Source organism: Epinephelus lanceolatus, chromosome 4 (genome assembly GCF_041903045.1).
Source record: "Epinephelus lanceolatus isolate andai-2023 chromosome 4, ASM4190304v1, whole genome shotgun sequence".
Classification (NCBI taxonomy): Eukaryota; Metazoa; Chordata; class Actinopteri; order Perciformes; family Serranidae; genus Epinephelus; species Epinephelus lanceolatus.
In genome coordinates this window covers 2,470,940-2,498,576 of record NC_135737.1, presented here as the reverse complement: position 1 = coordinate 2,498,576, position 27,637 = coordinate 2,470,940, and the positions used below count along the sequence as shown (strand labels likewise).

Sequence of the window (27,637 nt, the reverse complement as noted above, 5' to 3'; positions counted from 1 at the left end):
TAATACTCAACTATGTTCACCAGCTAGCAGCTAACTGTGTATATCTATGGTCTTTAGTGTACAGCTGCTTACTACAACTAAAAACACACTAAGAGCATTGACAGTGAACCCAAACAGTAGAGTTTTAGTCAGGACATTATGAGAATATTGACTGAAGCCACTTTACACCATAATGGCATTCTGTGTTGAGATGAGATTCCTGGTCAAATTTGAGAGGTGGAATGCCAACACAAAATTGCAGCATATAACTAGACAAGATAACTAATGATCTATGATATATATACTTGATATAAGGCAAAGACTACATAGTACTTTGACTGCATGTCAAGACTACACAATACAGTAGGAAAAGACAGAAGAAAGAGAAATCCATATAAGCCCATGGGTAGAAAGAAGGAAGATGGAGCTGGGGATGAGAAAAGGAGGGCATGTCACCCTCCATCAGAACAACAAGCTCTCTCTCTTTTTTCTGGTGAGCACTTTTTCTCCACCACCAGCAAGCTATTTCCAACCCGCGGCATGCGCCTGTGTTTTTGTGTGTTTGGGTGAGTGTGTGCTGGAGGTGAGGTTTGGGGCAGAGGCCATTAAAGCTCTGTTAAAACACTTCTGATGCTGTTGGCTAATGGTGAAGCAAAAGGAGAGTGAAAAAAAGAGAGGAAGTGAGACAGTGAGGGAGGGAGCACTCACTCAGTGGCCATCTCAGCCTGCCCAGCAGTACGCTGGCAGCCTGTCAATACTATGAGCACAGAGGTGTGAGATGAGTCAACAACCTAATTCTAACATCAAACTTTCATAGGCAGCAGAGGGAAAGAGCAGGATAGAGAGATGGCGAGAGAGGAGAGAGGTTTGCTGTTCACGCTTTCTCCATCACCTGACCTTCACTCCTCAAAACCTTTTAAAAACCCTTTAAAAACCAAGCCCTTTTACACACTCACACACCATGTGTGGCCATACACACCCAGGATGACATACATGTGGTTGCACTTCAAAGTTCTGACCTGCGGCTGAATTACATTTGGAACGTTTTAGCAAGATATAATAGTGACCCTCTCACTCTCCCTCACTGCCTCCTCCACACTTTGTAGAAGCTTTCTCGCCCAGATGCAGAGTGCCGGCGGCTTTATTTATTAAATACAGCCTAAGAGAAGAAGCAACATGGGTGAGCTGAGAAACCGTTTTAAGAGACCAGCTTTTAATGGCTTCCTGACACGTTGGGATGATAGTGGTTTGGTGGCAGTTTGGAGGGGACACCGCTTGAGTGCTGAATAGTAATACATTTAACAGCATATATAGCACCTTTACTGGCTTTAAATCCAAGATAAAATCATGGCTAAAATCAACCCAATCATGCACCCATCAATCATAAACTGTCAAATCCTGGCTCATAATTCACTGGTTCGTAATCGTGTTGTTATTGTCGTGTCTTAACATTGTGATTTTATTGTTTCTGTTGTGTTTTAATAGTGTGAAACTTTGTTACTGTTGTTGTCTGAAGATGTTGCTCTGTGACAATGTTTTTAAATTTGTTTGTATTCATGTGTGCTTGTTTCTTTTATACTATAGTGTTAGATTTCTGTCTTAACACTATATGTTTTCTGTTCTTGCTCAGGGACTACAGATGAAAATTAGCTAGTAGCTAACTCTGGTATGGCTGAGAGCTGGGGCCTGTATCACGACACGAGATCAACCTTTCCTGGGTTACCCAGACCTATCCTGGGTTGACTAACCCTAACAATGGCAATCAGGATAATCGGTATCACGACGCTGGATATCAACTCGGTAAATCAACCCAGGGTTGCTTTATCAAAAGCCGTGAACACACACGCAGCGGACCAATCACAATCATGAGAGAAGCGCAGCGTCACTGAGCGTCCTCACTGAGCGTCCTCACTGAGCGTCCTCACAGAGCGCCGTATGTGAGGGGGAAAAAAGTATTTCTTGTGAGGATCAGAGATTAATTCTACTAAAATATGAGGAGGAGAAAAGCAACATTAGAGAAAAGGCCAACACCGTGGCAGCTGCAGGAGGAGGAAACATGCGTGGCAACGCATAACGGGATGAATAATGTTTAGTTTTAGTTTGGATTAGTTTATTTGCACATAATGTTAAAAATAAGATTTACAAGATTAAAAAAAAGAAAAGTGCCAGAGAGGTTAGAAGCCACTAAAAGCTTTTCAAACAAATTCCCCTGTCAAAACATCAATGAAATCACATGATAGAGAAGAAAAAGAAACGGGTCAGGAAAGAAGAAATAGAGGAGGAGAGAGGGAAAAATCAAGACAAAACAAGGTAGCAAATAAAATGATGTGTAGGTTAAATTACTCATCACTGGTTCAAGTAGCTACAGTACCTGTACCTGTACATCTGACACTGATCACACCCTTGAATCCCATGAAATCAATGCTGTGCAAATGAATTGCGTGTATTACAATCATCGTCTAACATCATTGCGTCTGATAAATTGGTCTTCTTTGTCATAACGTTATATATGCTACAATAAAGCTTAAAGCTGACGCCACAATTAAATCATATCAACACCAAATTGATAGTCTGAATAAAATCATCCTGATATTGAGCTGTGTTAGAAATTAACAGCTGCGCAGAAATATACCTAGTCTCCCTCTTTAAAAAACAAAAAGGAAAATCCCTCAAACACCATGAAGTGTAGACATGATAGGCTACTTTCCACATTTCCAGCAGCAAAGCTGTCAATTAGGCCCATTATCTTTAACAGGGAGCATTTCTTCCAACAAAACAAAACATTGGCACTAATTAATGGTGCTATTAAGTGTCCGCAAATGATCAGTTTCTTTCTTATGAAGGGGTGGGATGAAAGTTCGACTTCTTTCCACTCCGTTTTGAACAATCTTTTCATTGTCTGTTGTTGTTGCTTTCTTTTCTTTTTTAATGTTCAAAATAAACTTTCAAATCAAAATCAATCAAATTAATTAAACTTCCCGTCATGATTGGGCTGCATTTCTGTCAGCGGAGTCATTTTTTTCCGAACAGCTGATTGGCCAGTGGGTGGTGCTTTTTATAGAATCAGATTCAACCCTGAACTTACCCTGCTCCGGAGCAGGATAGCCGTTCAGAGTAAGTTACCATGGTGATCTACCCCGATAAGAACTGAACCGGCTTCGTGAGACCGAAAACCCAGGGTTAACCCTGAAGTTACCTCGCTAAGACAAAATCCTGCTTCATGATACAGGCCCCTGTGCACTGTCCCTGTTAAATAAACAAATAAAATAAAAATAAATAAATAGTGTTGGTTCAAGCTTGTTGTCCCACAGTGTGAGTGTATGGGAATGTGTTGTGGTCATGGGAAGGACAGGGAGCTTAAGATCATAGATTGAAGAAGGAAGTGCTATAACTGCAATGAGCACAAAGCAAAACCTGGGCTTACACTGTAGCTCTACTTGGATCATACTACTTTGTGCAGGGAGTTTTAGGGGAACTGTGCAACTTGAGCTATTCATTACATTTAACAGCATACATATTTGACTAAAGGATCATTTTCTGCCATTCAGAATTTGCAGAGGTGGTCAGAACCACCGTTATTAAACCAGACAGGAGGAACTGAAAACTGTGAATCATTTAATTCTCCACAATGGTACTAGTCATTAAAATCATTAAACAAAACAGGACATAGGAAGGAGCATTCTTCAGAAAAAGTTTGCTGGAAAAAAAAAAAAGGGTTTGTCTTATAAAAAATAATAAAAGCAGGGGGCGGGGTTTGGACCCAGACTAAGATGGCAGCATAGTGTGTAGGCTCCACACAACTTAGCACACAAAATCACCCTAAACTTTTACAAACCTGACCAACTACGTGAAACAGACTATGTCAAAATCCTCAGCAGCCAAGGAGTGCGACATCTTTACAAAAGCCTGCAAAACAAGCTCACGGAGCGCGAAGGCAGCACCACTGGTCGAGGATAACAAAGCTAGCAACATGGCTAATATAGCCGATGTGCTAACGGAGCTAAAAGCACTCCACTCTGAGTTAGGCTCGAAGCTGGATGGAATAAACAACCGACTGGGCGACCTGACAAACTCAATTTCGGTGCTAGAGAACAACCTGGGTGAAGTTAAACGAGAGGTAACAGCTAACGAAAAACACATAGATGAGGCTGAGGCACGTATAGCTGCTACAGAGGAAATGCTGGACAGGACCGAGACGGCACTGGCCACGGCTGCAAAGAAACTTGCACACCTGGAAGCGAAGACAGAGGATTTGGAGAACCGCGGGAGGAGGAAAAACATCCAGCTGTTCGGTCTCAAAGAGGGAGCTGAGGGTAAGCATCCTCTTTTGGACTTTGTATATGACATGCTACCCCAGTGGCTGGGCACCGGACCCGACAGATCATTCATACTGGAAAGAGCTCATCGGACGCTGGCCCCGGCAAACCCCAACTACAACAGAGCCGTCCTCATCCGCTTTCTCAAGTACCAAGACAAAGAACTCATCCTACGATCCGCAAGACAACGGGACATCACACATGATGGATCAAAACTCTCATTCGCCCAGGATTTTTCAGCAGAAACGATCCGACAAAGACGGGAGTTCAGCGCCGTTAAGAAGCTGTTTATCGACATGGGAGCCTTTCGAGGGTTTCATCTCCAACCATGCCAACTGAGGGTGCTGCACGGCGAGAAGATTCAGCTGTTTCCCTCCCCACAAGAGGCCGAGGAATTTTACCCCAAAATCACTGCCAGATAAGCCACACATGGCCAGGTTTGAACTGTCTCCTTCATATAAAAAGGGGTGTGTGCACCAGCCTTTATGCATGGACATGGGCTCATCATCTCTAACTTTGTCAAGCTTAGCTGTCACCTAAGCTATTTTGCTCTACAACATTGAAAAATGTGGACAATAACTGACAGGTACATATTGGTTGCCATTAAATGGACAATGTAACTATTTGTTTTTGAAAATTTGTATTGATTGCCACTCTGTTTTGGATATTTGTTTTTATTAGTTGGGCAAGTAACAGAGGGGGTACTGGAGACGGGATAGGATGTGAACAGCAGGTGTCTGGGCTCTTGAGTTTTACTGATATTAGAGAAATGAAAATCTGTTTTAAGTTACATTTTAATTAATGTTAAGGGCTAGATAATTTTCTTTTATGGCTTCAGTCAGCGCACAAGTTTTGTTATATAACTGCCCATCTGTGATGGTGCTTGACTTTAATCTAGCCTCTGTACGGAGTATAATTTAAACATCAGCCGGCATTTATCATTTATTAAACTAGCACCCACTCTACCATGCCCCCTTCCCTTTTTTTTTTCACTTTCCTTTACCTGCAGCTTGTTGCTATGTAGAGCAAAGTATTACCCAGGAAAGCTAAGTTTGCCTCTCCTCTCTTGCCTATGTTTTTGCATAGAGATGCATTTTCTTTTATTTTTTTCAACAAGATGTGCATTGTTGATGGATAATTGCTATCTGCTGGACAAGTTAAGGGTGTTTCCTGTTCAAATGGGGTTGCCTTGTCATTTGGGGACTAGGCTAGGGCAAAACATTTAGGGGGGGGGGGGGGGGGGGGGGGCTCATACTCTACCTTCATATTTTTTTCCTTTATTAGTCTGTCAGTTTTTCACCGTCTGTCTTTTTGCTTCTGTTGTAACATGGTCAAACATATTCAATGTAACATGTCAATCTCAGTATGCCTAACACACTTAATATAGTAACACTGAATGTCAGAGGCCTTGGCCACCCAATTAAGCGAAAAAGAGTTCTTACATTCTTGAAAAAGGAAAAAGTGGCTGTGGCTCTACTATAGGAAACACATCTGTCCAATGAAGAGCATAAAAAACTCAAGAGAGACTGGGTTGGGCAGGTCTATTTCTCAAGCTTCACTAGCAATAAAAGAGGAACAGCAATATTTATTCACAAAAACTTGCCTTTCATATTTAAGGAACAACATATCAACTGTGAGTGTAGGCATGTACTAATCCGTGGAACGCTATATGGACAAGAACTAACACTACTTAACATCTATGCACCAAATTTATGATAGATATGATCACCTTATTTAATCAACATAATACAGACCTTGGTATAGTTTCTGGAGATTTCAACTGCTGTATGGATAGTAATATGGACAAATCATCACCTGCATTGTCCAAACCTAACGCATCAAAGACTCAGAGGATAGCTTCGAAGGATGCAGGCCTTGTTGACGTCTGGAGAGAACTCAATCCTGCAGTGAGAGATTACACTTTCTACTCGGCTAGACACAAATCATATTCACGGCTAGACCTTTTTCTTTTACCACAGGAACATCTCTCATCCGTAATTTCTTGTAATATAGGGCCCATTCTTATATCAGATCATTCACCAGTTTATCTGCAGTTACCCCTCCCCCAACAGTCACATCGAACCAAGCACTGGAGATTTAACTCTTTACTCATCACTAATATTGAAGCCTGTAATAATATCAGACAATGGCTAGAACAGTACAGACAGGACAATGCAGCCTTCCCTGTTACTCCAGCAGTAATGTGGGACGCAGCTAAAGCCGTAATTAGGGGTCAGCTGATCTCTTACACGTCTGCAAAGAAAAGAACTATTAATAAACGTACAGAACAACTCAAGCAGGAGCTAATCAATCTGGAACAATCCCATAAACAATCGCCTACAGAAGAAAATATGAAGAAATTAAATGCAGTCAGATCTAGCCTCAACCTTATTCAAACTGAACACATTATGTTCTTTACCAAACAGCAATATCATGAATACGGAAATAAGCCCAGCAGACTTCTAGCTTATCAACTTAAAAAAGAACATGTGGAAAAAGTGTCCCTACCCTCTATCTCAGAGGATGAAAAAGAACAGCTGAGTGCTCCATTCACTTCAGATGAGGTGCTGCAGGCGATTAAGTCACTTCCCTCCAGAAAAACCCCAGGTTTGGACGGATACTCTGTAGAATTTTATAATGCCTTCTGGCCGCAAATTGAGCCCCTTTTCATGCCCATGCTTACAGACTTTTATGAAAATGGAATTGTTCCTGAATCTATGAAGACAGCAATAATAACACTGATACACAAAAAAGATAAAGACGCTGCTGAGTGTTCTTCATTTCACCCAATTTCACTACTTCCAGTTGACTTTCAAATAATATCAAAATTAATTGCGCACAGGCTAGAAGACTTACTACGTCGGATCATAAACCCTGACCAATCTGGCTTTGTAAAAGCACGCTATGCTGCTGACAATATTCGGAGGCTATTAAATGTAATTGACCACTTGACCCTACAAAACAGACAAGCCCTAATAATATCGCTCGACGCAGAAAAAGTGATTGATAGGGTCAAGTGGTCATATTTATTTGCTGTTTTGGAGCAATCCACAGGCTAAAATAAGCACAAATGGCACCCTCACTGAAAAATTCGGCCTATATAGAGGCTGTCGACAGGGATGCCCGCTATCCCATTTTTATTTAATCTGGGGATCGAGCCGCTCGCTGAAGCCATACGGGCTAGTGAAGAGATTACTGGTATTGACACTGGGAAAACCAAGAATAGAATTTCAGTGTATGCTGACGATATAATTTTGTATTTAACCCTTTAAAACCGGTGGGAGCGCCCGCGATCCCATTTGCATATCTTACTTGCAACCAAATAAGATAGAGCAATAATTCTTTTTGCATTTAAAATGGGAGGAGTTACTCTAACTTACCATGCATTCATCATGTCCCAGAGTGCTGTTTCCTTGCACTGATAGGTTTGAAGAAAAACAGTAAAAAGCGCTAAGAACAAAAACATTATAATCCTGATCGCGGGTATTCACAGCACTTCCTATGTTGGACTAAACGTCATCACGTTGTGAGCATGAACTGTCACGTTATTTTCTTGCGTGTCTTTCTCGCGACACTACCCGCGGCAACAAGGAGTGACGTCATTTCCCGGGAAATTCCTCTCTTTCTTCCGCGGTAAATATTTCTCTCAGCTTGCAGTCACACACTCGCTCTCGCTCTCGTTTTGTATTTTACTCTTTCACAACAACACTTAGACACACACACACACACACACACCAGACACTCACCACACACTCGCACACATATATTTATGGAACCGCAACAACCCAGACGCGCGAAACGGCTTTTCTCCCGGCGCAAAGCTTTCAAGCTAATTACAGCGTCGGATGAAGATTCACTCCACTCATCTGGTCCAGATTCTGCCGACAGTGGAGATGATGCCGACCTCATCCAAGGGAGAGATCCTTCCTATGACATGTATGTATATATTCATGAAATATTGTTTGTTTATGAGTTAGAGTAAAGTAAAGAAAATATACATGTAACACAACTGAAAGCATTTTGCACTAAATAAGCACCATTATTGTATTACTCTCATGTTGAACACATCTAACACACTGTGTAACATCTGTATGCAGAGTTGATGATGATGAGGAGGACGAAGTGGGGTGGTCTCCTCACCCTGCACCCCAGAGGGAGGCAGAGGGGGAGGAAGGAGTCGGTCTCCAGCAAACAGAGGCTCCAGGTCAGAAACTCCCTGGTGATGCAGCTGGCTGGAGAACCAAAAAGGAGCCTGACATCTTGCCACATCCCCTACCACATTTTCTGCCCAAAAGGAGGCCAGGTCTGCAGCCACCTCTATCACAGTATATGGACAATCCCTCTCCATCTGAGCTGTTCAGGATGTACTTTCACCGGGCTGCCATCAAAACACTGTGTGCCAACACCAATAAAAATGCAGCAAAAATATTGCTCATTGTGGACAGGAACTGTCACAAGACCTATCACAGCTCCCCTGGTGCTATTGAAAAGTAATGTTTGACTTGGAACTTTGGTTGTTCTATTGTAAATAGTTTATTTTGATGTACTTGTTGTATTTTTGCTAATTGTGCACAATGTGCATTTAACTTTCGTTTTTGTCACATTTTATAAAAATGAGTATATCTCAAAAATCAAGTTATGAAAACACTCAAAATAAATTTTCTGTGGTTTGAAAGGATTTTGTGCAAGTTTTTTACATTTACAATTTTGAGGGATACAGCCATGATATTTCTGTATTTAGAAAAATATGTGTAAAAACAAAAACTAAAAAAAAATTTCATTTTTTTAGTGGTTTATTGCACTTTTTAGCAATTTCTTTCATTAGTATGGACATATGTCCACACATATTATTAAAATTTGAGATTTAAGGGTTGTATTGATGTATTGAGCAGGTAAAATTGTAAAGATATGCGCTGGCGGACTTCTATGGTAGGTCATAAAGGGTTAACCATTCCATCAAGATCAATTCCAGCAGTACTAGACCTCATCGCTAAATTTGGAACAATATCAGGCTACAAAATTAATTTGACAAAATCCAACGCCTTACTACTGAACTCACCAGTCTCTAATAAACTCAAGACCATCTCACCTTTCACCTGGGCTCAAACCGGCTTCAAATATCTGGGGGTGAATGTGTCTCCAAAACTTCAAGATCTGCACCATATAAATTATGTCCCATTACTCAGAAAGATTAAGGAAGAATTAGAACTTTGGAAAATGCTCCCTATTTCATTTCTTGGACAGATCAATGTAATTAAAATGAATATACTGCCATGTTTCAGCTATCTGTTTCAGTCACTGCCCTGCTATTTGGACAAATTTTTTTTTAAATCTATAAATAAAATGTTAACTTCCTTTATCTGGAAGAACTCTCCACCTAGAATAGCCTTCAAAACTTTAACTAAGTCCAGAGAAAAGTGTGGGGTGGGACTGCCAGATTTACAGATGTACTACTGGGCCACTCAGACGAAGGACTTGATTAGCTGGGTACAAAAAACATAACTACGCCCACTGGATTGATATAGAAGAAGAACTTTGCCTCCTTACCTCACTAACCTCACTACCATTCATCAACAATATAAGTACATTACACTCAGTAACGAGAACATATGTAGTCCACAACACTCTCTGGGCTTGGCAGGATGTGAAGAGGTTTTGTGGTACCTCTGACAAAATCTCCAGGCTTGCCCCCTTATCCTCCAAGCCAGATCTGCCACCATCAATTGAAAGATTCTTGCTCACAAAATGGACAGAAAATGGTGTGCATCAGTTCCAACATCTCTTTGCCGAAGGCTCACTTAAATCCTTTGCAGACTTAAGATCAGAATTTGAAATTCCAAAACATGACTTTTATAAATATCTACAAATTCGCCATCTTATTAATGCCCTGAAAGGGGAAGAACGGCTGTCTTCAGGGCTGACAAGTGTAGAGGAGATTTTGAAGAGCGCCACATCACTAAAAGGAAAAATCTCTGTGATTTATAGTGGTCTGTTAGACCATCATAGTTCCTCCCTGACTTCACTTAAGACTATATGGCAAAAAGACTTGGGATATGATTTTAGCGATGACCAGTGGGACACTATGTGTCAGAATATCTTTACCTCACTGTCTTGTAATAAGATCATTGAACAGAATTATAAGTTTATGCACAGGATGTACCTTACCCCACTCCATCTAAGTAAGATGTTTCCTAACTCATCCCCTAGATGTCATCGTTGCAAAACGTGTAGGATCAATTATGCACATCTTTTGGGAATGTAATAAATTAAAGAACTTTTGGAAGGCTATACATGACCTGACTGTCAAAGTAATGGAAACCCCGCTGGACATTACACCAATACGTTATTTATTTGGTACAGAACTGGCCAAAACACTGGATCCCACATACACGAAGAGGATCGGCATAATATGCTACATAGCAAAGAAATGCATCCTACTTAACTGGAATCAGCAAAGACCTCCAACAGTCGATTTGTTTAAACAAATTCTAAATGAGACTTTAAGGTTGGAACAATGTACAGTACAGGCCAAAAGTTTGGACACACCTTCTCATTCAATGCGTTTTCTTTATTTTCATGACTATTTACATTGTAGATTCTCACTGAAGGCATCAAAACTATGAATGAACACATGTGGAGTTATGTACTTAACAAAAAAAGGTGAAATAACTGAAAACATGTTTTATATTCTAGTTTCTTCAAAATAGCCACCCTTTGCTCTGATTACTGCTTTGCACACTCTTGGCATTCTCTCCATGAGCTTCAAGAGGTAGTCACCTGAAATGGTTTCCACTTCACAGGTGTGCCTTATCAGGGTTAATTAGTGGAATTTCTTGCTTTATCAATGGGGTTGGGACCATCAGTTGTGTTGTGCAGAAGTCAGGTTAATACACAGCCGACAGCCCTATTGGACAACTGTTAAAATTCATATTATGGCAAGAACCAATCAGCTAACTAAAGAAAAACCAGTGGCCATCATTACTTTAAGAAATGAAGGTCAGTCAGTCCGGAAAATTGCAAAAACTTTAAATGTGTCCCCAAGTGGAGTCGCAAAAACCATCAAGCGCTACAACGAAACTGGCACACATGAGGACCGACCCAGGAAAGGAAGACCAAGAGTCACCTCTGCTTCTGAGGATAAGTTCATCCGAGTCACCAGCCTCAGAAATCGCAAGTTAACAGCAGCTCAGATCAGAGACCAGATGAATGCCACACAGAGTTCTAGCAGCAGACCCATCTCTAGAACAACTGTTAAGAGGAGACTGCGCCAATCAGGCCTTCATGGTCAAATAGCTGCTAGGAAACCACTGCTAAGGAGAGGCAACAAGCAGAAGAGATTTGTTTGGGCCAAGAAACACAAGGAATGGACATTAGACCAGTGGAAATCTGTGCTTTGGTCTGATGAGTCCAAATTTGAGATCATTGGTTCCAACCGTCGTGTCTTTGTGAGACGCAGAAAAGGTGAACGGATGGATTCCACATGCCTGGTTCCCACTGTGAAGCATGGAGGAGGAGGTGTGATGGTGTGGGGGTGTTTTGCTGGTGACACTGTTGGGGATTTATTCAAAATTGAAGGCACACTGAACCAGCATGGCTACCACAGCATCCTGCAGCGACATGCCATCCCATCCGGTTTGCGTTTAGTTGGACGATCATTTATTTTTCAACAGGACAATGACCCCAAACACACCTCCAGGCTGTGTAAGGGCTATTTGACCAAGAAGGAGAGTGATGGAGTGCTGCGGCAGATGACCTGGCCTCCACAGTCACCGGACCTGAACCCAATCGAGATGGTTTGGGGTGAGCTGGACCGCAGAGTGAAGGCAAAGGGGCCAACAAGTGCTAAACACCTCTGGGAACTCCTTCAAGACTGTTGGAAAACCATTTCAGGTGACTACCTCTTGAAGCTCATGGAGAGAATGCCAAGAGTGTGCAAAGCAGTAATCAGAGCAAAGGGTGGCTATTTTGAAGAAACTAGAATATAAAACATGTTTTCAGTTATTTCACCTTTTTTTGTTAAGTACATAACTCCACATGTGTTCATTCATAGTTTTGATGCCTTCAGTGAGAATCTACAATGTAAATAGTCATGAAAATAAAGAAAACGCATTGAATGAGAAGGTGCGTCCAAACTTTTGGCCTGTACTGTACGTATATCCTAAAAAACAAGGGGGATGCCTTCCTGCAACTATGGGAACCACTTATGGACCTCTGACATCCATCTAGCATGGCTGGGCATGCTTTGATTCCATACACAACAGAGACATACGAACTGTGAACATGGTTTAATTTAATTTGCTATTTATTTGTTTTATATGCTGTCTTTTTTACTTTTTATATATTCTATTTTTTTTCCTTTTTTCACGTCTTTGTTTTGTTGTATCTGTCCTTTTGTTTTTTGTCTTTATCCTCCCCTTGTTCTCCCTATGTTAAGTGTGTTTGTAAAATGTTAAAAACAAATAAAAAGATAATTGAAAAAAAAATAATAATAATAAAAGCAAAACATCAATCTCTAAAACTGAGAGTAAACTTGGGCTGAAAATCATTTGATTTTGTGATTAATCAGTTAAAGGAGCACTATAGTAACTTTGCATTACATTTTCATAAAGTTACATAAGATGGCCATATGCTCAAAAATAATTTGTTTGTACATGCGGTCTGACCGTGTGCAAAATGAGATAAAATACAATAAAACTTGTAAAATTAAAAGCCTAGTCCCAATTAAATGCAAAGTCCTTTTTACATGCCCGGTGTGGCTACACATTTTGACAAATCAAGGCCTGTCTCAATTAGATGCCTGGTCTGGTTGTCAACCAGTTCATTTTTATATAACTTCTTTGGATGTATAAGACCGTGTTGTTAGCTACCCACTTGAGCTGAGATGGAAAGAAAAAGTGGTGACTCCCTACCTCTGAAACAGTCATAAAGTTGGAATATGTGTCCATTTCTATATTACCTGGTAAGTTCTTCATATTCCCTTAGTCCGTGGGAGCGTATCTATGTTTCCCGGGTTCTATGTTCCCCACTTAATCCTGCAAAAAAGGTTCTAAGTTCCCCGCTTACACAAAAAAGGTTCTATGTTTCCCGGGTTCTATGTTCCCCGCTCAACCAAGCGGGAAACATAAAACCCTTTTTGGTTGAGCGGGGAACATAGAACCCGGGAAACATAGAACCTTTCTGGGTGGTAAGCAGGGAACACAGAACCCGGGAAACATAGAACCCAGGAAACATAGGGATGACCCCCAAAAATAATCCAAGTTGTAAATATTGTTTTAACAGGATAAAGTTGTGTCATGTCAATATGCCCAGTGCCATAAAACAAGTGTTGTAACCCTCTCTCTCTGAAATGTTGTTTGTTGGAGGTAGATCAAACGAATGACTCATGATTGATATGTAATTCAAAGCCTAATTTTCAAACAAGTAATATTCATACTGATTTAAACAAACATTTAATTGTATTTTCCATCTTTGCTGAGCAACAGTTTTATGTAAAAAATTAAAGGCCTGTCCCATATAGATGCCCATCCCAAATATAAGCCTGTTGACTTCAGTGATTTAAGCAAGTAAAGCTTGAGCTATTAATTGAAGGCTTACGGTAACTGAATCATTTGTTTCAGTAAGTGCCCCCAAACAACATATGTTTACATTCAAGTAAAGTCAGATGATTATCATAGAGTGACAAAGTCTGTGTTTGTCTTAAATTAGTTTTTTGTAAAACTGGGGCGGACACGGGGGGCGGACACGCTGGAGGACCCCGAGGTCTCCTCCTGATTGGACATGCCCGGAATACCTCCCAAGGGAGGCGTCCGGAAGGCATCCTTACCAGATGCCTGAACCATCTCAACTGGCTCCTCTCGATGTGGAGGAGCAGCGGCTCTACTCCGAGTCCCTCCCGGATGTCCGAGCTCCTCACCCTATCTCTAAGGCTGAGCCCAGCCACCCTACGGAGGAAACTCATTTCGGTCGCTTGTACTCGCAATCTCGTTCTTTCGGTCACTACCCAGAGCCCGTGACCATAGGTGAGGGTTGGAATGTAGATTGACCAGTAAATCGAGAGCCTAGCTTTCTGGCTAAGCTCCCTTTTCACCACAACAGACCGGTTAAGCGCCTGCATCACTGCTGACGCCGCCCCAAACCGCTTGTCAATCTCCCGCTCCATCCTACCCTCACTTGTGAACAAGATCCTGAGATACTTAAACTCCTCCACCTGAGGCAGGACCTCTGCCCCGACCTGGAGTGGGCAATCCACCCTTTTCCGGCCGAGGACCATGGCCTCAGACTTGGAGGTGCTGATTCTCATTCCAGCCGCTTCACACTCGGCTGCAAACCGTCCCAGTAAGAGCTGGAGGTCACTGTTCGATGGGGCTAGGAGGACCACGTCATCCGCAAAAAGCAGGGATGAGATCCTCCCGTCACCGAACATGACACCCTCCACCACTTGGCTATGCCTAGAAATTCTGTCCATAAAAGTTATGAACAGAACCGGTGACGAAGGGTAGCCCTGGCAGAGTCCAACTCTCACCGGGAACAGGTCCAACTTACTGCCAGCCATGCAAACCAGACTCACGCTCCTTCGGTACAGGGACTGGATGGCCCCTAGCAAGGGGCCACCCACCCCATACACCCGGAGCACCCCCCCATGGGATTTCCCTGGCGACACGGTCGTAAGCTTTCTCCAAATCCACAAAACACATGTGGACTGGTTGGGTGAACTCCCATGCCCCCTCCAGCACCCTGGCAAGGGTAAAGAGCTGGTCCACGGTTCCGCATCCGGGATGAAAACCACATTGGTCCTCCTCAATCTGAGGTTCAACTATCAACCGGACCCTCTTCTCCAGCACCCTGGAGTGGACCTCACCGGGTAGGCTGAGGAGTGTGATCCCCCTGTAGTTGGAACACACCCTCTGGTCCCCACACTCCTCAGCCTACCCGGTACCCTCTTCTCCAGCACCTTGGAGTAGACCTTACCGGGTAGGCTGAGGAGTGTGATCCCCCTGTAGTTGGAACACACCCTCTGGTCCCCTTTCTTGAAGATGTGGACCACCACCCCGGTCTGCCACTCCAGGCACGGCGACTTCTGCCCCAGAAATTGGACGACCCACGCCCGAGACCCCCAGCTCTGTTTCCTCACTGGAATATGTGTTGGTGGGATTGAGGAGCTCCTCAAAGTATTCCTTCCATCGCCTGACAATGTTCCCAGTTGACGTCAGCAGCTCCTGCCCCCACTGTAAACAATGTGCGCAAGTTGCCACCTTCTCCCCCGAGGCGCCAGACGGTTTGCCAGAACCTCTTTGGAGCCGATCGATAGTCTTTCTCCATGGCCTCACTAAACTCCTTCCACGCCCGAGTTTTTGCCTCTGCGACTGCCGCTGCTGCGCTCCGCTTGGCCCGCCGGTACCCATCAGCTGCTTCTGGAGACCCACAGACCAACCATGCCCTGTAGGCCTCCTTCTTCAGACTGACGGCTCCCCTCATCTCTGGTGTCCACCAGCGGGTTCAGGGATTATCGCCATGACTGGCCCCAGCGACCTTGCGGCCACAGCTCACAACAGCCGCCTCGACAATGGCAGAGCGGAACAAGGCCCATTCGGAATGTCTCAATGTCCCCCTCTGCCCTCAGGACGTGGTCGAAGCTCTCCCGGAGGTGGGAGCTGAAGATCATCTTGACAGGTTCTTCCGCCAGGTGTTCCCAGCAGACCCTCACTGCTCGTTTGGGCCTGCCGGGTCTGCGCGGCGTCCTCCCCTGCCATCTGATCCAACTCACCACCAGGTGGTGATCAGTTGACAGCTCTGCTCCTCTCTTCACCCGAGTGTCCAGAACATACGGCCACAGGTCAAATGATACGATTACAAAGTCAATCATTGACCTGCGCCCTAGGATGTCCCGGTGCCACGTGCACCGATGGGCATTCTTATGTTCGAACATGGTGTACGTTATGGCCAAACTGCGACCCGCACAGAAGTCCAACAACTGAACACCACTCGGGTTCAGATCAGGCAGGCCGTTCCTCCCAGTCACGCCCCTCCAGGTCCTACTGTCATTGCCCACGTGAGCATTGAAGTCCCCCAGCAGAACAATGGAGTCCCCGGTCAAGGCAATATCCAGCACCCATCCCAGGGACTCCAAAAAGGGCGGGGACTCTGAACTGCTTTTCGGCGCATAAGCGCAGACAACAGTCAGGTGTTGGTGTTGGTGTCATGCAGGAAGAAGAAGAGGACTCGGCACCAGATCCCCTATGGTGCAGACGACTGTGTGTACTGTATGTTAATGTGATAACACCTTTCCCTGCAGTTGTCTTTTAAGAGGAAAGACAGAAACGTCGATTCCAGGAACCAACGTGTATTGATTGTAATGTTATGCTTCACCTTTCTTTCTATTTCAGTGCATATACATACACATGTACATATATATATGATGTTATAACATGATCACCATGTATAACATTTAAATCTGAATTAGTAGTGTCTGTTGACCACTTATTTATAAGTTGGTAATATCCTGTTGCAGACAATGTGTGTTTGGTACCATTCAATAGCAGACAGCACCGCGTTAGTAAATATGGAAGCATTAGAAATGTTCCAAGCATCATTAACCATCTAGGAAGCAATTAAAGTAAATTAAACTTTAAACTAGCAAATGTACAGGAGGGGAGGAGTGAAATGTCCCGCCAGTGACAGTGAACTGCTCCTACTGGACTCAGCCTGAGACAGACAGCTGGCAAGGCCGATCACAGCACAGAGGCCGGAGCCTGCCTGCCAGTCTCAACCCCTTGGAACAACTATAAGATGAGAAGAGACTTTTTGTCTTGTAGAGTCAAGAGTAAGAAGAAGAAAGAAAAGAAGAAATTGAAGAAGAACTTTGGAGAAGCCAGTGGGCCATGCTGGGCCCCGTCCAGCGTGGCTCCGCTGAGCAATTTGATGGCATCCTGAGCAGAACTGAACATGCTAAAACCCAACAGAAAGAACTTGGTCAGGACTGAAGAAAGGCAGACTCCTGCATGCCCACACTGGGTGTGTGAAGATGACCGACATGGAGAGCCAAGCTCACCCGAGCCAAAGTTGCCATGTGGGTTCAAGAAAGCCCAAAAGGGCCCAAAAGCTCCAAGGAGTTCGACTGAGGAGAAGAGAAGGACAGCACCAGGAGCGGTTCACACCAAGGAGCAGCGATGCTTTTTCCTCTTCCCCCTCCAGAGCATCTCCTTTCTGGTCTGCTACAGCTCAGGTGAAACAACATAATTTTCCTGTACTGGGGTTTGATGCGTTTAAGTATGGTAGGGAGCATTAGATAAAACTAGGATTTCCCCTAAGTTTTCAGATGTTTCCTTTTTGGTTCCCATGCCTCTCAGTTGTTGAATGGTGCTTTTCACAGGCCCATATCAAAGTTTCCTCTGATAATTATCTTACCATTGCTCACTGCTTCATCTGGTTCACTCTGGTCATTCATTCATTCATGAGCATCGCTGTATTCATTTCATTCCATTCATAGTTGCATTTACTCATTGTCTTGTCTGTTGTTAGTTGAATTGCGTCTTGGTCTTCTGTGTCAGTAGTTAGAATAAATGTTTGTCTATAAAGTCGTTGTCATGGTTTTCTGTAGGATTACATTCAGTCACTTTACAGGTGCAAAGATCCTTGCTATTTGAGCTCTATTTGAATTGACAATTGATAATTAATAATTTCCCCAAAGTGCGTTAAACTAAATAAATGCTGCCCCAGAATAAATGATAAATTATGTAACATCAATATTTCCTACACTAATTTTAGATATTTTTGAATTTAAGGATAAATATATGAATAAACAACATAACGCAGGTAATAACTGATAATATATGTGTATAGATATAGTGGAATGAGCAGAGTCACCTTCAAGTGAATCAAGACAGAGGGATGCTGGGTGCTGTAAACCCTCTAAGGCTGATTTTTGAGATTGAGATTAAGATTGTGACATTGGTATTTATTGATAAACTTCTAACTGAATCGATATTACCAATTGTTCAGCCCTTCCAGGATCGCTCTGTAACTGGGCTCTGTAAAGCACTTTGGGTTGCCTTTGTGTTTGAAATGTGCTATAAATAAATTTGCCTTGCCTTTCCTAGACAGGTTTTGACAAGTAAATGTTTAAATAAATAAATAAACATCTACAACAACAACAACAATAACAACAATAATAATAGTAACAATAAACAATAATCATAAAAATTTTTTTCAAGTCAACTTATTTTTAACTACCTGTTTTACTCGTTCAGTCCCATCTCAGCAGGGCCTGTATATCTCATGCGTCATCGGAGGGGGAATTTCTTGGCTAGTTCTCTTTGCTAGACCTCATATTACCCGAAGGATAAGTCCTGCAATGTGCCTCAGTCTGTGTCATGTAGAGTAGACCGTGTGGCAGCCTGACTATTTCCCAATCTCTCGCACATTGAGGGCATGCATAGTAGTTGGTAACTCATTTTGAGCTCAGCGAGGTGGCCGCATGGTCGCCCTCTCATATGCAGTTAGCATCACTGCACCATAGATGTTCCGTTTACGTATAGCAATTATCCAGAGTGTCTTTTGTCTACTGCCTACAGGGGAAATGCAGCTGGTCAGTATACTCTTGAAGATGTCCATGTAATCTCTAATCCTGTTTGAGACACTCGTCCAGTACAGTGGTGGGGTATTTATTTATTTAGTTATTTATTTGAAATTTTAATTCGAAGATAAACCCCTTGAGATGCACCATCTCGTTTTCGAGGGGGTCCTCCAACACAAAACAAACATTCAACAAACATTAAACATAAAATTTATCATAAAAGACCCATTAGGTCTAACTGAGCAATAATAATCTCAGTCTAATAATTGTTGGGATAGATGCATTTAGTGGTGAATTTGCCAATCAAGTGTTGGTAGTGTCTTTTAGGGCTAGGTGATATGGTCAAAAATTAATATCTCAGTATTTACAGGCTGACTGGCGATACACAATATATCTCAGTATTTTCAGTTGCGTGTCAAAGCCACATTTGAGATGTCACAAGCAGTTTTTTAAAAACAGACCATGATCAAAATAAAATGCAAAGACAAGGACTTTATTCCCATTTGAAAAAATGCAGCTGCACAATGTGGCTCCTCTAAAACACGAGCCAGTGGCAGGGATTCTGTGGAGTGCTATAAAGTTTAGTTGATTCAGAACACACCTAAAACACACATTAAACAGGGCTTAATAGCGACAATTTCAAACACACGTACACAAATTGGCTTAACTATAACTTGCAGCACTCACAGACAAATCACATGTCTTTTGCTGGACACATTTTCCCCACAAATACAACATGCTAAAAAAAAAATAAATAAAATAAATAAATAAAATAAAATAACATAAATAAAATAAAAGTTTCTGTGCCCTAATTTCTTGCTAAGTCATTCATAAAGCTGGTGGTGGTCTTTCGTGGTTTTCTCGTCTACTACCACTCAATCAAGTCTTGGTCATAGTTTGTCCCTGCTGTTGTCCACCTTCATATTTGATGGTGTCATGCATTAGCCATTTGCTATTTCCATTTGGTTGTCATATTGCTATTTTGTTATTGCCAACTTGATATTTGCTTGCTGTTCAAACTTATTTTCTTTGCACTCGTTCATATTCCGTCTGCCTCAATTAAGTTTGGCTGGCTGTCATTTATCACATGTTCCCACAACACCCATGGACTACAGGATCTCATGCCGTATGCACAGTCATCCATGGTCCTCGAACTACATGCTGCATGCACTAACACCAGCTTGTCTGCTAATTGCTGACCTTTATCATTTTATAATTCACAATCATGCATCGCCCCTCGTTATTTCATCTTGGTTATTGAATCACAATTTCTGCTTTTGCTTTTTTATTATCTGCTGGTCCTGGGAACTATCCTGCTTGCTTGCATTTATCATGCTGCTCACTCAATTTACATGGTCTTAGGGATCTCACACAAATGCACAATTATAGTCTGTGGGACCTCATGCTGTTGGCACAAACACCCATGGTCTTCGGAACCACTTGCTGTATGCTCATAGGTGGTCTGCAGAGCCCCTTGCAACACTTACTTTTTGTTGGTCATGTGACCATTAATAACTGTTTGTTATGCTGACTTAATTTCTGTTTGGTCATTGGACCTGGTTTTACTTTCACCACTTTATTTAAGTTAGTCTTATGACCTTAGTTTCTGTTCTGTTTATGACCTTTTATGTCAGTTGGTCTTCACTGACCTTTTGTTTTGTTCTACACATAGTCTTTAGGACCCCACGCTGTGCACCCAAGGTCTGCGGGACCTCATGCTCATACACTGTATTTTCTGTTCAGTCGTCGGACCATAATTTCTGTTCGTCAATGCTGACTTTAATGTCTGTTTGGTGACCGGACCTTATTTTACATTCGTCATTTTATTTAAGTTGGTCTTATGACCTTTGTTTCTGTTTGGTCTTATGACCTTTTATTTATGTTTGGTCCTCATTGACCTTTTATTATGTTCTACATATAGGCTCCAAGGTCCTTAGGACCTCACACCAGTCACAGTACTTTCAGTTTGGTCATTAGACCCTTGATTTCTTTTGCTGACCTAAAGAGGCAACAGATAGGATCCTTTTTTTTTTTTTTTTTTTTTAAGCTTGGAGCCACCTAGCGTCAGCGGTGTTGCTCGCACTGTCGCAACGACCAAATTGACCGTGGGGATCAGAGATAATCAATAAAATGTAGGCTGTAAAGCCACCAGTATACCTCTATGTATATGTAGAATGAGAAGATGTGAGGACACTATACTAAATAAATGAGTAAGGAGACAAAGCAACAATTATCAGATTTATCTGAAGAAAAAACAAATAGTAATGCAAATAATTATACCAGAATGCACAGTACCACTACAAACAACTCACAGTAAATTATACCAATATGTACAGTATCAGTACAAACAACAGTAGACATGTAAGGGATAATGTATAGTGAGCCGGTGACTGTTGAAAAATAACTCCCGACAATGGAACCCCGATGCACAGCGGAGTTATTTTTCAACTGTCACGGGCTCACTATACATTATCCGGCTTAGAACATGGTTTACTACTAAAACATTCAAATGTTACAACTGGCATCAATATTATTAAATTGCTGGCAGAGTGTATTGACAGAGGAGAGGCGTTCACCAGACAAATGGGAGCGGAGGAGAGGATTTTACTCCACTTCTCCCAGTCGGAGATGCTGGGTGCCCAGTAGTTGCGAAGGCTGCCCTCACATTTATGGCCAGTGACTGACATGATCTCCCTGCTCTCCAGGCCAGCTTGGGAGAGCTGTGTGGACTAACGTTAACTGATTTTGATGCTCCTCAGTCTAAGGCTGTTGCAGTTCAGTGTTCACTTTGCTGGGCGTAAATTAGCTGGGCGATGTCCGTCGATAGCTGCCTCTGTGAGAAGAGAACAGAAGGAAGGGAGGGGGGTATCACTGTCCAAGGGCTGCCGTAGAATGGCAACAAGGATATCAGCCGACCAACACTCGCTACCCGGTCCCTGGTTGCAGCGATTTGCAATGCTGGCCAGCTAGGAGTTGACTAGCAGCCAGTACAGTACAGTCCTCTCTCCTCTAGCTAACATTTAGCCGTGTTACTTACTGATCCATTAGAAAGAAAGCTAGCTGGACATCGGTTTTGAAGCCTCTTTGGTCATGGAGCTTCCTCCATCTCTTGAACACCTGAATGAAGTTTACTCTTGTTTTTCCTCTTCTTTTATCACTCTCCTTTTTGCTCTTCTTTGCCTCCTCAGACAGAGGAGCTCGTTTTCTTTTGCTAGGCCGATTTTCATTTGTTTCCAAACTTTATCTGTCTGCCATTGTGCTCATGACTCAACTACCTCATGCGGACCAGCTCCTGTCCCTGATTGGCTGACCGACCAGTTTCGCAATACATGACGCGTTTCCTGCCGTAAAGCAGATTTTTTTCCGCAAAATTTCATCCCCAGTGGCAGAAGCTTATTACGAAGATTGCAAAGCCACTAAGTAGCCAATGTAAACACTGATAGTCTGATTTTACTGTGGCCACTACCCTGTGCAACCCACATTATTTTCATAATGATATATTTAGGAAAAGATGCCATCTGTTGCCTCTTTAATTTATGTTTGGTCGTCGGACCTTAATGTTTTTTGTTTTTTTTCAACAATTTCTTTAAGTTGGTCTTCTGACCATAATTTCTGTTTGGTCTTATAACCTTTTCTTTCAGTTGGTCCTTGTTGACTTTTTATTATGGTCAACACATTTTTTTAGCCTTCATTTTTGGCATGTCACCATTATTCCTGTTGTCACAGCATACTTCATCTCTGGCTTCTATATTATTTGGTGGTTAGACCTCAACACGTTTCCCTACTGCCACTTTCCTTTTCAATGATTATTTTGCATCTATCATCATCATCTACTAGTTAGTGGCTCCCTAGCTGTCATTCCAGACTTATTCCTACCACACATTTCTCATCAGAGTTGTACTATCTCATTCAGGGCTCATTTCAGTCCCCAGGGGGGGGTTCCCTATTCGACTATGGATTCATCACCCTCCTTAAATCATACCATCTCTATGGGGTCTAATCACCAAAGACTTTCCACATTTTTCATTCTTATGTGCACATGTTAATGAATATTATTTTTACTATAAAAAAAGAGTCTCTCCTGATTTAACTTGTTGTATCCCAAACCATGATCCTTCCCTAAAACTAACCTGGCCAGATTTGAGCCTATCTTTAACCAAACTGTATCCATATTGTTGTTATATCATTATTATTTATTTGATTAATTTTTCAACAGACAAAGCACCACCCCGCTAATAGGTGCAATAAATCAGAAAACATAACAAAACAACCAAACCAAAGAATAATACATTTACAGATCCAAATACTGAGCAGCTCAAACCAGCGGGTGTTCAACATTTTTGCTTGAGTACTTAAAAGATTAATTGTAATGGCTGTCAATAAATTCATTTATTCATTCATTCATTTTCTGTAACTACATCTGGCACAAAGTTGTGGGTGTGCTGGAGCCTATCCCAGCTGTCATTGGGCGAGAGGTGGGGTGCACCCTGGACAGGTCGCCAGACTATCACAGGGCTGACACATAGAGACAGACAGCCATTCATACTCACATTCACACCCATGGGCAATTTAGAGTAAACTGTTAACCTAACATGCACGTCTTTGGATTGTGGGAGAAAGCCGGAAAACTTGGAGATATGGGAAGAGCATGCAAACTCCACACAGAAGGGCAATCAATGTTCTGACTAATTAACTGTTTTAGCTTTTGATAAAAATGAAAATACATGTGGCTAATACTACTGCAAACTTAATATGTTGTAATTTTAATCCTAACAAAATGACATTTATGAAGATTTTACAGGATGTCTCTTCTGGACATTAAAAGACACACAAGAGTAGAAAAGGTGTCAGAAATAAAGACAGTAAACAGTGATGGCATCTCTCACTGACACAAACAGCAGTGCAGCAGTGTCATTCTAATGCTCATAGTCTCTGCTGACAGTTTGAGCCCCACTGATGCTGCTGCTGGTGACTGCTCTGTGTACTGGAGGGTTCCAATAGTGCTGTGGGGGCAGGTAATGGTGACATTACATTATTATGAAGCATGGCAGGGCCAAGGGTATGTATGGACAGTGGTAAGGAAATAGAAAAAGTGCCACTGGATCTGACCTGACACTTGACATTTGACCTGACACTTACTGTGAGCAGGGATTCAGAGATATGGGAGATGACTTGAGAGGGACAGAGATCAGAGAGACAAAGAGAAATGGCAGTGGGCAGAAGGAAGGAAGGCAGCACCAGAGTAATAAATAAAAGTTTAATGATTCTTCGGAAGAAATTGGGAAACTGATCAAAGTCATGTCACACTTCGGAGACTACAACAAGCCAGTGCGACATTAAAACAGCTTTTTAAAGCTTCAGGTTTGAAGAGACAGGCTTGTCTGCATCATGTCAGTGGTCAAATCCTTGACTGACTGCAAAGATCTAGGCTGGGGAAGTGAACTGTGTCAATAACTCCCTTTGGGGTGCCCCTCAGCAGAGCACCCGCACCCAAATTATCTGTGACAAAGAGACTTCATAGTGTGAATTATGAAACTATGTTCATTATAATCAGTGTTTCAGGGAATAATCCTGCATTCATTGAACAAGAAGATTTAAAATAATTTTAAAACTATATAAGAAGGTGTTTAGTGACAAACAAAATAAAGAAGAAACAAATTGTGCTAGTCAGTGGATTTTTACTGTTAATTAACTGTTAATTTTTCAAAACATCTGAACATAATCAAAGCTTTTCTACCTATAATATAATCATAAGGTGATCATATGGTGTAAATGCATAGCAGAGGCACAGCATTCTTATATATAATGTAATTTATGCCAGTGTTACATTCTCCTTATCTCCTTTAGATGTGTTTTCTTAACACTACTGCTCTCTTTTCCAGGATAAAGGTGAAACTGCATAAAAAATACAGTAACTTAAATAACCAATGAGGTACATTAATCACACACCTTACACACTATATGTACATGCTGAATAGTGATAATACAAAAGAAAAGAGCTGAGGTTAAGTATGGAATTGAATTATTTATACCCACATAAAAATATCTTGGAGCCCCATTTCATTCTGGTGGTCTAAAGCAGGGTTACACTGAGTCAGTGTCAGTCAGTGCCATGCAGTCTCATCCACTATTTATATAATGGAGGTTTTTAAGCATAGCTAGTGATTGCTGCTTATTATGATCATTACACGTCTGCCCACTGCAGTGTAAACCAAGATGTTAACAAATTCAAGAAATATAAAAACAGTCTACAAACTTGACTTTACTTATTTTAGGAATGACTAATTCTGTTGCTGGGCACCTCTCTGTCAGCTACAAAAAATGTATGCGAACCTATGTTATTTAAATTTATTAGATAGATAACCATCCTAATCTCCTCTGGGAGGTTGTTTCAGAGTCTCTGATGGCAAACACTCTGTCACCTTTGTTTTTTTAGTCTACATTTAAGAACCACCAGGAGAGCAGCATCTGAAACCCAAGGGTATGTGACAGAAAATAGGGGGTTAATACAGCTTAGGGCCAAACTATTTTGGGCTTTGAAAGTGGTAACTAAGGTTTTCAAATCAACTCTAAAACTGACATCCAGCCAGTGCAAAGAAGACAGGTTAGTTGTGATGTGTCCTCAGGTTCTGGTACCCAAAATATAAGTTAAAGATAAAATCCTGGCAGCTGCATTTTGGATTAATGGTAGGAGGGCAGAGACTTCTCGTTGCACATGAAGAAAAGGGAGTTCCAATAATCTAGCCATGATTAAATATAAAGAAACAAAGAAAGATTTTCCTGAGAAACTGACAGCCAACTTTGAAGGGCCAATAGTATAACATCTCGTATAGGCTCAGTGGTCTGGGTTTTTGGCAAATAGGGATGACAGCAAGGCAACAAACAATTTTTGAGGGTTTCTCCAAATGTTCTCTGACGGCTCTGTGATGGGCAGGATAGGAGAACAAAGAGGAGGGAGGGAGGGAAGGTTGAGGAAGTCAGGGGGGACAACATAGGAGGAAAGCCTGTGAATGTTGACAGAAGAGAGGGATTACTTGGAAAGTGTGAGGTAAAATGAAGACATGAAAGGATTAAGAGAGGACACAGATTAAATAGTTAACAGGGGGAGGTGTAAAGGTCCTGACACACCAAGCCGGCGGTAGGCCGTCGACCAAAGTCAGTCCATCGGTGAGCGTCTGTTGGCCTAGTTTTTGCGGTGTGTCCTGCACTGTCGGCACTTCGGCGTCGGCAGCTTTTCGACGGATTGAGCATGTTGAATTGGCAGCGGAGCTTGTTGGTGAGGGAGATCACTCTGATTGGCTGTTCAGGTTTTATTTCCTCGCCCCTGTAGCGAGTGAATCTGCCTGTAGTGAAACCGGGGCTAACTGGTGCTTCCAACTTCACTCAGCTGCCCGACAGACCCACTGCTTCTTCACACTTTAACCTGAATAACAAACTGGAGCTAGCTGTGAGGCTAGAGGAGCATTAGCCGCAGCATGACCGGAGGTAAGCACAGCCAGTTAACCTCCGCTAGCCTCCCTGCTAGCCCCGGCTCTCGGGGCTAGCCAATTCCCTGATTCAACAACGTCCTGTATACACACAAAAACACGAAAGTGTTCTTGATATTAAAACGGCAAATATATTCCTCTGTTATAATTTCCCATCAATAACAATAATAATACTAATAATAATAATAGAGCATGATAGTTCAGCTATACTAGATATTTGATATATTCAAATATTCAGTCCATACATTGGCATTGTTTCCATGGTACCGGCACGTAATTTCAACCCATTATGTGCTGCCACCACGGAATGCAGTGTTAAGAGGTCATGGTCATTTCACATTTTCTGTGAGATCAGGTTGGCCAGTTTGCCTCTGCTAGTCTCTGAGCTAGCCCCGGCTCTCCGTTTGGATCCAACCAGAGCACCGAACCCTGGTTTGTTATTCAGGTTAAAATGAGAAGAAGCAGCGGGTTTATCGGGCAGCTGAGTGAAGTGGAGCCTGCGGAGGAAACACTGGGACCATCTGGATGTAATAGTCCGTGGAGTAGTGCTCGGCTGCACGGATAGGAAACCCCTCGGCTGACAGGATGTACCACTCTCTCACTCCGCTCTCTCTCACGCAGGCACAGAACGTACGTGCCACTTGGCCATCGGATGTAGTCCGTGTAGTGTGTTCAAATGCAACTGACACAGGGCGACGTGAGGCGACATGAGGCGACATAGACGACGCAACAGTTGGCTTTCGTCGCTGCTAGTTCTTTGATGTTGGTTTGGTGTGTCCACACCTTTAGGCCTTGGTTCAACAAGTGAAAGATTTTTAATATGTTTGGATACAGTCTGCTGACAACTGAAATTTCCTGCAAGTGTCTAATTGTACATTTTAATGCCTAAATTACGTGATACAACACAATTCAAAGCAAGTCAATGAAGCTTTTGAAAGAGGGAATAACACAATGTTCTTCCTGAAAAAAAGTCGAATTTATAAGCAATAAAACATACTCTTGATCAGTTCAATACACTCAGATGTTTTGCTGCTACAGTCTAACTTGGTCTGGTGTGACCAGTAGCAGGTGGCTAATGTCGAGTCATGTACTCATGATGTCATTAAAGCAATTGACTTGAGACAATTTGGAGAACTAATAGAAAATTTGACGTGCAGTTACGTGTAATTGCCACAGTGACCACAGTTGTCACTGTTCAGCAGCAGTTAGTTACTACATCAGTCTTGCTTTAGGACTTCACAGGTGCACCTGTGGTTTGATGGTTAAAACACAGGTCATGAACC

At 42.3% G+C, this 27,637-nt stretch overlaps 1 protein-coding gene across 3 annotated transcripts in view; it reads right to left on the bottom strand.

Annotated features, from left to right (window-relative positions):
* bcas3 (BCAS3 microtubule associated cell migration factor) overlaps positions 1 to 27,637 on the bottom strand; it is an 877,760-nt gene that overhangs the window by 232,359 nt on the left and 617,764 nt on the right. The window contains exon 24 of one of the 3 annotated variants that reach the window (XM_078166849.1): positions 19,679 to 21,700. The exons of the other annotated variants lie outside the window; for them this stretch is intronic. Coding sequence (XP_078022975.1) covers positions 21,651 to 21,700 — 50 coding nt within the window. The 3' untranslated portion in view covers positions 19,679 to 21,650. Of the gene's footprint in view, positions 1 to 19,678; positions 21,701 to 27,637 lie in introns of those variants that run through there. 3 annotated transcript variants of the gene reach the window in all.